The sequence below is a fragment of the Lepidochelys olivacea genome (genome assembly GCF_965140295.1).
Source record: "Lepidochelys olivacea isolate rLepOli2 genome assembly, chromosome: 1".
Lineage (NCBI taxonomy): Eukaryota > Metazoa > Chordata > Testudines > Cheloniidae > Lepidochelys > Lepidochelys olivacea.
In genome coordinates this window covers 125,330,751-125,343,719 of record NC_140411.1, presented here as the reverse complement: position 1 = coordinate 125,343,719, position 12,969 = coordinate 125,330,751, and the positions used below count along the sequence as shown (strand labels likewise).

General features: G+C 41.7%; 1 protein-coding gene across 7 annotated transcripts in view; it reads right to left on the bottom strand.

Moving 5' to 3' along the window:
* The window catches only part of JADE3 (jade family PHD finger 3), an 84,529-nt gene that overhangs the window by 17,502 nt on the left and 54,058 nt on the right, over positions 1–12,969 (bottom strand). For 5 of the 7 annotated variants that reach the window (XM_084618909.1, XM_084618912.1, XM_084618913.1 and 2 more), the window contains 2 exons: positions 6,003–6,074; positions 2,958–3,115 (listed from right to left, as the gene is read on the bottom strand). In XM_084618909.1, coding sequence (XP_084475035.1) covers positions 2,958–3,115; positions 6,003–6,074 — 230 coding nt within the window. Of the gene's footprint in view, positions 1–2,957; positions 3,116–6,002; positions 6,075–7,834; positions 7,883–12,969 lie in introns of those variants that run through there. The other 2 variants (XM_084618914.1, XM_084618908.1) reach the window with 2 other exon arrangements.

The following is a 12,969-nucleotide window of genomic DNA, read 5'->3' as shown; positions in this document are numbered from 1 at the left end:
AGATAAATATGTTGTCAAAGGCACTTGTTTAGCTCAGGAACAAGTATAAACTATTACCAGAAAAAGCATTTTTCTGGTAGTATAGACCACGCCTACACTAGGAGGATTTGCCAGCACAGCTATACTGGCAAATCTTTACTTGTGTAGACCTGGCATTGATGTTTTCATCCATCCCTGCTTAAAAAAACAAAAAAAAAAAGCATCACACATTAAACAAACACTGTTGTGTAAGAAGAGTTTATCCTTTCCTAATCTTCTGGGGTTTCAGTACTGAAACCACTGCACTTCCGTATAGTAAGCAGCTATCTTGAGAAGAGGGTTGGTGGCAAGAAAGAAGTTTGGCAACAACTAAACTACACAGAAGTTGTGACAACTCTACTCAGCCTGAGGAACTGAGCAGACAGATGGATGAAATTTAACTAAGCAGTAAGACCATGCATAATACAGAACAAGAAATATTTCTTACTGATGGATTCTGAATTAACTGATTTTCATAATACTTCAGGAAAGAGATTATATTCAGCATGTTGCAAGAGTTAAAACAAAACAGCATTAGGACGCTCAACTGTGGTGCATTAAAATGAAATTATGGTCAAAAACCTAAATTTAGGTACCTAAAAGTAGGATTTTCGAAAGTGCTTAAGTGACTTGAGAACACAAGTCCTAACTTCGGTGGAACTTGTGCTCTTAAATTACTTAGGCTATTTTGAAAATCTCACCCACTGGTGCTTAAAACATTGAAAATTTTGAACTATGTCAAAATTCACTTATTTTTGCATACCTGCTTCTCAAATATTACATTCCATTTGGAATGAGCAGTTCAAATGAGCAGTTGAACCAACTGATTGCATACTGTATTATTGTACTACAAAAGTATATTGAGTAAGGTCTTATGAAAGCTTGTAATGTTCTGAACGTGATGGTCATTATGAGATATGTATACAAACGATGGTTATGAATCTATGTATTTATGTATACCAAAACCGTGTTCAATCTGTACAACAACTTCAACTACACTTCACAGCAGGGCAGCGAGCAGTCAAGCAGGTAGGGGCCCCTCCCAAGCAAGGTCTTTACTTGAATCCTGTTTCATGTAAGCAGTCCACTGTCCAACCCAGAAAAAAAGACATATGATGTACCATTAGACTTTATGAGGAGACATCCCACCCACAGGATACCAAGTCAAGAGGGGATTCCCCCATCCTGAATAACCACGAGTAAGGCTATGAGTTGTCACAGAGGTCACAGATTCCATGATTTGTGACTTCTGTGACTTCAGGGCTCCAGCTGTCCACCTCCATGGGTCGGGGGGCTATGGCTTCCATGAATTCTTGTTTATTGTCCACGACCTGTCCATGACTTTTCCTAAAAATAACCCAACAAAATCTTAACCTGAACCATAAAGTCACTGTGGTCAAAGAGAAAAAAGAAAAAGCCTTTTAAAAGCAGGCTTAAAACGGAGAGTTTTTAATCCAGAAACTGAGAGATAGTCTAAGTGGGAGGCTGTCCATGAATGCTGGAGGTACGCTGGGAAGCTGTTAAAAGGCAATACATAACTTGTATTAGAAAGAGGGTTTTATCTAAAAGGGAAGAGTAAAGCCTGAGATTGCATCTTTATGTTCACTTTCCCATACTATTTTATCTCTGAATAGGTGTTGTTTTCTATTAACTACACTGTTGGTTTATTTATACCTCAAATAGGTCTCTGGTGTGCAAACTATACAGAGTGTATATGCCAAAGAAAGCTGGTATCTTGGGGAGGGGGTCTAGTTTCATGCCTTTGGGGATGACAAATCAGAGGGGACCTATCCAATTGTCTGGTACTTAAAAATTCAAGGAGGATGGATTTGGGGAGACTTGAGACTGCAAGTATCACCTTGCAAGGATAGTTAGGCTGCAAAAGCAGGGTGAGATTTTCTGCTTGTGAGTTGGCTACTGGTGTTGGAGATCTGAACCATAGAGATACTGCGAAAAAGCCCCAAGATTACAGGGCAGGTGGTGACAGAACCCCTTACTGGTCTGGGTGATCCGCAAAGTGTCAGTCACCACATTTCAAAAAGGGAAAAAAGTGGTTAGAGGTCTTCTTGGAGGGGCTCACAAATGATTAGCAACTCTGAAGACTGGAATTATTTAAGCCCCAAAGTCAAAGAGGCTCTGCTAGTGCACAGAGGTCCACCAATGCATAACTAATGCCCTTGATCCTGCAATTAAACTGGAAAATGTAAAATAGAAGGTAAATGTAATAGAAGTGGTAGAGTGTTTAGGAGACTGAATAGCATTTCCATCCATCCATATACACACACACACACACACACACACACACACACACACCAACTGTAATATATTTATTTTACAGTGAAAATTTCCAGCCTCTTATGTCAGGGCAGAAACAGGTTACATGCCCCCAAAAAATGATTCTGGGAGGTTCTTACCTTCCTCTGAAGCTTTGACAGATATCAGTCACTGTTGGAGACTACACCCCATCCGAGGAGGATTAAGTGTTCGCTGCATTATTACAATTCATATTGTCCTGTTTTTATGAGTAGATTTATGGAATATAACCAGTGCAACAGAATACCGTTTTCTATTTGGAATTTTATTTGGTCACAATAAGTTAGATGACTGTTTTACGCAGTGCACCAAATGCTCAAAGAAAGCATTTTTGTTTTTTAGTTTGATCCTAGTTCTGAGTACTGCATGTTTGCTTTCTTCCTTCAGTTCAGATCTGCCTATTCTCTCCCAGCCTCAAGTACCACTGACGTTGACTCCAAATTGGAAATATTTTAATTTTAAAAGATTTTTGGACTTGGGAGACAGTTGTACCACAGGTTTAAGTATACTAAGCAAGCAATCAAGCAAGCGTTAGCTGCAATTAGATTGTAAATCCTTTGAGACAGACTCATTTTATGTTTTGTCCATTCAATGTTTAAGTACATTCAATGTTTAAGACCAATTACCTGAGAGAAGGCTGTGGAATCGTGTCGGGACTAGCTGGGACCTGAACACCCTTTTCCCATTCTTGTTTCCATGTGTCCGCAAAGAGGTAATATTCATCAGGGTTAACATGGTGAGAGTCTGGAAGTTTCATGGCACTAATGAGGTCCTTCCGGAACACCTGCAAAGAAAACCCAGATATCCTATTTGAGAGAAGGCAGGTGTATTAAATGGAGTCTTAATCATTCTCCCTTTCCCTAACACAATAACCAACCTGTTAACACATTTAATGTGGTCAATTATTAGTCAAGTATTCTTAAAACAGGCTTTCTAAACTGGGGCTATGGGTTGAAAAATTACACACACCCTTTGTTCACTGTCTCACAGTAGAAGCTACATGTCCTTCCCTACTCCTGCTCCCTCCCCTCAGACAAGAGCCTTTCTGCCTACTGAGGCCTCCCGAATTCCACTGAGCACCAGGAGATCCCACCCTCACCAGACTGGGAGCCTCACATTGCTAGTCCATCTCCTCCGAGACATTAATCCCATTTCTTCACAGAAAAACCACTGTGGACTTTATAGTAGGGCTGTCAAGCGATAAAAAAAAAAAAAATCACACCGTGATTAATCGTGCAATTAATCACACTGTTAAACAATAGAATACCATTTATTTAAATATTTTTGGATGTTTTCTACATTTTCAAATATATAGATTTCAATTACAACACAGAATACAAAGGGTATAGTGTTCACTTTATATTTATTTTTATTAAGTATATTTATTTATATTTATTAAGTATTTGCACCGTAAAAAAAAATAGTATTTTTCAGTTCATTTAATACAAGTACTGTCATGCAATGTCTATCATGAAAGTTTAACTTACAAATGTAGAATTATGTACCAAAAAAGTGCATTCAAAAATAAAACTTATTTCAGAGTCTGCAAGTCCACTCAGTCCTACTTCTTGTTTGTCTGAGCAATTGGCTGAACAAGTTTGTTCACATTTGAAGGAGATAATGTTGCCCACTTCTTGTTTGCAATGTCACCTGAAAGTGAGCACAGACTCTCTCATGGCACTGTTGTAGCCGGTGTTCCAAGATATTTATGTGCCAGATGTGCTAACGATTCATATATGTCCCGTTATGCTTCAACTACCATTCCAGAGGACATGCATCCATGCTGACGACGGGTTTTGCTCAATAACAGTCCAAAGCAGTATGAACCGATGCATGTTCATTTTCATGATCCGAGTCGGATGCCACTAGCAGAAGGTTGATTTTCTTTTTTGGAGGTTTGGATTCTGTGGTTTCTGCATCAGAGTGTTGCTTTTTTTAAGAATTCTGAAAGCATGCTCCACACCTCATCCCTCTCAGATTTTGGAAGGCACTTCAGATTCTTAAATCTTGGGTCGAGTGCTGTAGCTATATTTAGAAATCTCACATTGGTACCTTCTTTGCGTTTTTGTCAAAACTGAAGTGAAAATGTTCTTAAAACTAACATGTGCTGGGTCATCATCCGAGACTGCTGTAACATGCAATATATGGCAGAATGCAGGTAAAACAGTGCAGGGGGACATACAATTCTCCCCCAAGCAGTTCAGTCACAAATTTAATTAATGCATTTTTTTTTTTTTTTTGAACAAGAGTCATCAGCATGGAAGCATGTCCTCTGGAATCGCGGCCGAAGCATGAAGGGGCATATGAACGTTTAGCATATCTGGCACGTAAATACCTTGCAATGCTGGCTACAAAAGTGCCATGCAAATGCCTGTTCTCACTTTCTGGTGACACTGTAAATAAGAAGAGGGCAACATTATCTCCTGTACATGTAAACAAAGTTGTTTGTCTTAGCAATTGGCTGAACAAGTAGTAGGACTGAGTGGACTTGTAGGCTCTGAAGTTTTACACTGTTTTGTTTTTGAGTGCACTTATGTAACAAAAAAAATCTACATTTGTAAGTTGCACTTTCATGACAAAAAGACTGCACTACAGTACTTGTATGAGGTGAATTGAAAAATTTTTGTTAATCATTTTTACAGTACAAATATTTGTAATCAAAAATAATATACACTTTGATTTCAATTACAACACAGAATACAATATATATATGAAAATGCAGAAAAACATCCAATATGTAGTATATTTCAATTGGTATTCTGTTGTTGAACAGTGCGATTAAAACGGCAATTAAAACTGCAATTAATAAGTCATGATTAATTTTTGAGTTAATCGCAAGAGTTAACTGCGATTAATTGACAGCCCTACTTTATACCCATTTCCTCTATCTCCCTGCTGCTCGCTCCAGACTGAAGGAGTGGTTAATTACCAGCAACTAGGGGAGGCAGAGTGCAGGTAATCATTCCCAGCAGAAGTGAAATAGGCTCACTCAGAACCCTAGGCAAAAGTCCCTACTCACCACTGCCTCGGTGGCCACAGACACTCTTCTCCTACCTCAGCCTCCCCAACACCCTCCAGACACTGGTCTGTCCTTCGGAGGGTGACCAGATGTCCCGATTTTATAAGGACAGTCCCGATATTTGGGGCTTTTTCTTATGTAAACACCTATTACCCCCCACCCCGGTTCCTGTTTTTCACGCTTGCTATCTGGTCACCCTAGTCCTTAGTGTATAAGACACTGAAGCTAGACAGTATCTTAAGGATTAAAGATAAACTAAACTGAAGACTTTACAATGCTCAATATTATATTCAAGATTCTATGTGTCTTATGACAGCAACCATACAATCCTATTTTGGTATTATTCAGTACAAGCCATATAATGCAATACATGCTCTCTAAAAAAAATTGAACACTGAGCAATCACTAAGTTCTTTTAGCACTGATATGGTTTAAAAAAGGAATTAAGTTTCTTAAAACCAAACACAACGTTGTTTTAATGGAATAACCTCCAGAGACTGCCTCCTCTAGTTTGTCTCTTCAAAAAGGTAGGTACACACAACTTAGCAGAGTGGTTTAAGTGAAGGGCACATTTACAGTTTGCATTAGATAGAAGTTAACAAATGCACTGGTAAACTATGAACATATTTATACAATGAGCAAAAACAGTTACCATGGCTTGTTTCAAAGAAACTGGCCTCAGGTGGATGTCATGGCTGATCATGCTCAACAAAACGAAGAAACCCTGTAAGCCAAAAATGATCTAATGGGCAAAAAATCAACAGAAGGGAAAATTATCTCTGATGGATTATCTCTTGGTACCACTGAGATAATGTCAGATAAAAACAGTAATTAGAGGTTTCAGATTCACAGCTCCTTTTATCCTCTCTTCAATCTGATGGCATTAGCCATTTTAAGATTGGTTTAGAATCCTCTTCAGAATTTTATTGGCCTGCACCCTCAGTGTGAAACAGACTTTGAAAGCTGTGTGGGATGGTACAGCTAAACTTGATTTTTTTGCAAACTCATTGTAAAAGGAATCTGAGCATTTCTAACCTTGGGCCTACCGGAAAAAGCGTAACCACCAATTTTTTTCTAAAGCACGTGATCTAGCAAACTTTAAATATGTTTAAACTGGGTCTAGTTACTAAAACTCCATTTTAAATCATTCAGGCAGACAATTTCATTATTATACAAGCATACGTTTGTTAATTATTTTAAAAGGAACACAATCATGTCTGTCTTATTAAGATAGGCTGCCGGTAATCTGGGGCAGAGATAGCAGCTTATTTTATACATGAAGGAGCGCATACTAAACAGAATCTTAACAAAAATAAACTATGACAGACCCCATAGTCTCCACCACCTAATGTCCTTATATTCGAGCACTCAGTTTACAGAAGTCTTCTGTTGTAAGATTCCTCAAGTAACCTTTAGTAGCTAATTACTACCTAACGTAAAACTTTGGAGAAGTAATTTATAACCAATTAGATCACTGGCCCCAGACAAGTTAATAAAGCTTGCCCTAGCTATACCATTGTTGATTAGAAGCATACTGACAACAACTAGCTCTGAAGATTCCCTATGCTGGAGCAAGAACACTGCAGGGAAACTGAAATCTGTTGAAACACCCAATTTTTCTAAGCAGTGTAATATAATAAATAAAAAAGTATTTTATTCCAATTCAAACCCACATGACTTCCATCTTTACTGTGGAAGACGACTCAGGAAAAAGAAGTTTAAGAAATACTAACATGGCACACTTCTGAAGAGTCCCGGAAAAACTCAACAATATATTAAAAAAGAGCAGTTACTGGCTTAGATATTTGAGAAGACACAATTTAATGTTATCTGAGGCAGTGCTTTACACACCACCACCTTGTAAATACTGGCTGAAACTAAAACCACAGAAGACTTCATATCAAAACAGAGTGATTACTAGTACTAGAAGTGAAAGCGCTATTAGAGAAGTTCGTATTCTCACAGCATGGCTTTAAGGTGAGTTCATCTCATCATCCATTATATATGTGAGTTGTGTCATCTATATTTTTAGAACGTAAGTCCCTTGGGACCTGGACTATTTTTTTTCCTTTGTTGCACTGCACCAACCACGTGGTCTGTGCTCAGCAATATTAAGTACTCTGCTTCAGACACCAAAATAGATTTACAGTAGAGGTATCACTAGTGGCCAATCAATCAGATGTAATAGTTAGGCATATAGAGGCTCTAAAGCAGGGGTAGTCAACAGGCAAACCGTGGGCCAAATCTGCGCCACCAGACACTTTTGAACGGACACGGAAATATTTTTATTTATCATTACTTTCTCTGGAGTCTGGACCTTCACTATACTTTGACCAAGAAATTTAGACCTTGACAAAAAATTAATGAACTACCCCTGCTCTAAATCACAAGGAACCCAACACCTGACCAAAGTTTCCTCGGTACACAGTTTTCTTCCATAGTTACAGAAATGCTGTAACCTAGCTTTTCTTTCAGAGATCTTACCATTGTTACACAGCCATCTATAGTTCTGTCCATCAGCCACAAACCTGGTTTTTCACCTTTGACCAAACAGTCTCTTCCAACAGTTAAAAGCTCTTGCTCAGAGAAAAAAAAAATGTATTGAATATTAATCACCTTACAGTTCTTTGCCACTACAAGACCTGGTGCAAGTAGGAGAATTTACTTATTAATTCAGTTAAATTATTTTCAGCATTTGTCCTCAATGCTGTCACTATGCCAAACAGATCTGGCAAAGAATGGACTCTTTCAAAAGGGAACAGTGTCTGGAAATCTAGTTTTCCTTGAGTTGCATGTATTTTGGAGCAATCTTAAAATTCCCCCTCATTGGCCAGATCTTTGGAGTAGTGATTCCAAGGAATTGCCTGAGTCATCCCAAAGGGCTGCAAGTTTACCAAAAATCACTTTAGATCCTAAAATATGAAGTCTGTAGAAAAAGAGACCTCAAAGTCACTTGCACATGTAACCTCTATGCACATTTAAGATGCAAGCTAATCTGAAGATAGTACAGTAGCTGCATGTGAGAGTCAAATAATTTCAATATGGTCCTGATACAAAGCAGAGACTTTAAATACATGATTATATGACAATCTAGAATCCTGAAGATGAAACTTATCAGTAAGACAGGAAGTTGGGAATGTTTATTATTGCGACATTTACAGGACACAATTACTTTTAAAATATAATATAATTTAATATAAATATTCAGGTATGTCTTAAACAAATCCAGTGTCCTCATGTAACTTTAAAAAGGCAACTTCATATAGTTATTGAAATCTGTATGGAAATGGAGTACTTACAAATAAAAGGACGTTCTCCTTATTTCTTAGGTTAAGCACATGCTGAATTCTAATTGCCTACTCACTATCCATACCCTACAACACAGCTATCAGAACTTGTCTACACAGAGCAGCAATGGCACTACTGGTGTGATTTCTAAAGCACACTAATGTGTGCCATGCACTAACTGGTCTTTGTAGACCCTGCTGTTATGCATTAAAGTTCCCTAGTGTACTTCTAATGTAGTACTGTTAACAGTTTGAAACAGTACTAAGTTAAAACATGCTACAAAACTTTTAACGAGCCCCAGCAGGACCTACACGGATCAGTTATGTACAACAGATGAGAATGTGCTTTAGAAGTCACACCCCCGTAGTGCACATTACCCCATGATGTAGACAAGCCCTTAGTATTAGTCCCCCTCCTCACCCATTTACCTCACGCACACAAAACCAGTTACTAAGGTTCCGTAACTGTTCTTCTAGATGTGTTGCTCACGTCCATTTCAATATAGGTGTGTGCTCACCCCAAGCACCGCCACCAAAAAGTTTTTCCCCTCAGTGGTATCTGTCAGGTCGGCTCTGGTGTCCCCATGGCGTCAGTATAAAGCTGCCCACCGACCTGTCACCTCCTCAGTTCCTTCTTGCTGGCTAACTCCGCCAGACGGGCTGGTAGCAGGGCAGGGAGGTTGGAATGGACATGTGCACCACATCTTGAAGAACAGTTATGGAAGTTTACTAACCTTTTTTAATTTGAGTGTTTGCTCATGTCCATTCCAATGTAGGTGACTCCCAAACAGTTGCGGCGGTGGAGGGTTCAGAGTTCATTGGCATGCTGATTGTAATACCGCTCAGCCAAAACCCACGTCGTGTCTAGTATGCTGGGTGATGGCATAATGAGATGCCAAGGTATGGACTGACTACCACATTCCGCTCTACAGATGTCCTGGATAGGAACTTGAGCTACGAATGCAGCCGAAGATGCTTGAGCCCTGGCAGAATGCACCATTAGGGCAGGAGGACCTTTGCGGGGTCGTAGCATGTGAGGACACAGGAAGTGATCCACAATGAGATTCTCTGGCAGAGACTGAAAGGCCTTTCATCCTGTCTGCAATGACCACAAAAAGCTGTGTAGATTTTCAAAATGATTTAGTCCTTTCTATATAGAAGGCTAGTGCACATCTGACATCCAGCGAATGGAGTCTCTGTTCCTCTCTATTGGCATGTGACTTTGGATAGAAGACCAGAAGGAAGATATCCTGGTTACTGGGTGTGGTCACAATAGAATCTTGATCTTGAAGACGACTGTATGAGGCAGCTCCAACGCAAGAGCTAGGATTCCTGAGACCCTTCTGACAGAAGTAATGGCCACTAGGAAGGCTACCTTCAAGGACAGGTAGAGCAGAAAACCACATTGCCAGTGGTTCAAATGGGGTGTCCTGTCAGCCACACCAAACATTGAGTGATCCTGGGCTGTGGCCCAGGAAGGAGCAGAACTGAAGACACTTCCTGTTGTGCCGCATCACAAACAGATTTATGTGGGTAGTCCCCCACTTCTGGAAGGGGCGTTTCACAATGTCTGGACCATTTATGGTGGCTGGAGAAGGATCTGCTGAGGTTCTGTGACTCCAGCAGATAGAAGGCCCTAAGGTGGATCGAGTGGGCTATGCAGAATTCCCACAAGCAGTGCCCTGTGCCCCCACCGCCTGCTTATATAAAACATTGCTGTTGTCTGTGAGGACTGATACAACCTTGTCCTCCAAGTGGTTTTGAAATGCCTGGCAGACTAGGCGAACCACCCTGAGCTCCCTGACATAGATGTGTAGCAAGAGCTCCTCTGGAGACCAGAGGTATTGAGTTCTGAGGGGCCCTAAATGAGCTCCCCAGCCCATCACTGAAGCATCTGTGACAAGACACCCTGACAGATGGGGTCTCAAGAAAGGGACTCCATCACACACTGCCAACGGGTCCAGCCACCAAAGGGAAGCGATCACTGATGGGGGAAGCGTGACTACTGTGTCCAAGTGGTGCCAGCCCACTGCATGTACCAACGCCAACCAAGCCTGAAGAGATCTGAGCCATAGTCTTGCATGTTGGACAACATAGATGCATGATGCCTTATGGCCCACGAGCTTTAAGCAGTGATTGGGTGGTTCCTGAGGCTTTCTGCAAGTGCCCCATTCAGTTAGAACTGGGCTTCTAGGAAGAAAACTCTGGCTTGGACCGAGTCAAGGATTGCCCCAATAAATTCTATCCTTTGAACTGGGGAGAGGGTAGACTTCTGGGTATTTATTAACAGGCCTAAGTCCTGGAAAGTTGACTGTATTAACTTTACATCTATCTCTACCTGGGCTTTGGTCCGACCTCTGATCAGCCGGTCGTTGCAGTATCAGTATGGGTGGACCTGAACCTCTTGTTTCCTCAGGAAGGTCGCAACGCCTGCCATGCACTTTGTGAACACCCGCTGACAGGCCAAACGGGAGCACTGCAAACTGGTAGTGCACATGGTATTAGCAGGAGTGTTGTAAGGAAGACACGAGAAGTAATTCTTCTGTTCTAGTCCGTGCTGATTAAGCCTCAACTAGAGTACCGTATACAGTTCTGGGTGCCACATTTCAGGAAAGATGTGGATAAATCTGAGAAAGTCCAGAGAAGAGCAATAAAAATGATTAAAGGTCTAGAAAACAGGACCTAACAGGGAAAATTGAAAAAATTGGTTTGGTTTACCTGGAGAAGAAAAGAGAGGGGACATAACAGTTTTCAAGCACAGTAACTCCTCTCTTAACGTCGTAGTTATGTTCTTGAAAAATGTGACTAAGTGAAACAACGTTAAGTGAATCCAATTTCCCTATAAGAATTAATGTAAATAGGGAGGGTTAGGTTCTAATTTTTTTTCCCCACAAGATAAAAGACATTATGTACTGTGGCAAGATGGCCGATTTTAGTTTGGTGGGTCCTGCGCTTTTCTTGGTGGGGCACTCAGATGCCACCCTTTGCCCCTGCTCTTGGGTGCCGAGGGCCCCGCTACTAGCCTGGGAAGGTGGTAGAGGAAGGAAGTGGGGGAGGGGGTCTGGGTTTGCTCTTCGCTCCGAGTCCCAGCCCCTCTCAATCCCTGTAGGTTTCTTACCCTCTTCCCCCTTAGGTGGGGTTACCCCTGGCCCTTAGATGCTGGGGGGGAAGAGAATCTCCCTTACTCCAATTCTCAGGTTTTCCAAATCTCTCAACGCGCCTCCAAGCTCCAGTCCTTTCTCCTTCCTCCTCCTCCTCTGCCTGACGCAGGGGGTTTTATTAGGTTCCTAACGGCCTTAATTGACTGCAGGTGCTCCAATTAACCTGCAACCACCTTCCCTAGTCTACGGGGAACTACGCCTTAATTAGCCTTGAGCTTATATATCTAGCACTCTCCCACTGCTCCCTGGCCTTCCTGTATCACAGTACACATACAGAATAAGTTTAAAACAAACAAATTTAATACTGTACTCAGTAATGATTATTGTGAAGCTTGGCTGAGGTGGTGGAGTCAGGGGGTGAATGAGGGTGGATCGTCCAGCTGCTTCTCTTGCTGTTCTTTCCAAAGTGCAGGGGGATGCTCAACCTCCAGCTCTGCCCAGGCCTGCCCCCACTCCACCCCTTCCCTCAAGATCCCACCCCCACCTCACTTCTTCCCACCCCTGCTCCACCCCCTCCCCCTGAGCACGCCACATCCTCGCTCCTCTCCCCTCCCCCCCAAGCCTCCTGATCACCATGAAAGAGCTGATTGCTGCGGGTGGGAGTCATGGGGATGCAGGGAGGAGTCCGAGGTAATGTGGGCCCACGCCAGATAGAAGTGGGAATAAACAGTCCACAAAAACTGGGGAATCTGGATCCATACTTCAGCCTAGTAAATTGCCCAGGCATCCCATCAAAAGGCCTGCTTGGACCCCGCCAAGTGTCTGGGGGAGCAGGAAGCAGGCATGGACGCAGACAAGGACAAGGGCGGAGGTCTCCTAAAACCTCTACTCTTCCTCCTACTGTAGTCCTGCCGGGCAGGAGGCAGGAAGAACCGAGCAGATGGCTGAGGGTTATAGTGCTTCCTCGAGGGAGCCAGTGTATGCAGTCTGACTCCTGGACCTAACCTTTCCTAAGCAGAAGGGTTGAAGGCACAGGTCAGAAGAGGAAGAAAACATTTCAGAACAACTTCTAGAATGTGCTCTCTGTAAAAACTAGATCCTGCGTTTACTAAGCAAGAAACTAAGACAAATTGACAAAAAATGCTGTTTTACTGGGTAAACAGGAGCACTACCTTCCTACCAAAAAACCCAAAAGTAACAACAAGAAAACATTCAATAAATAGCTTCCTGT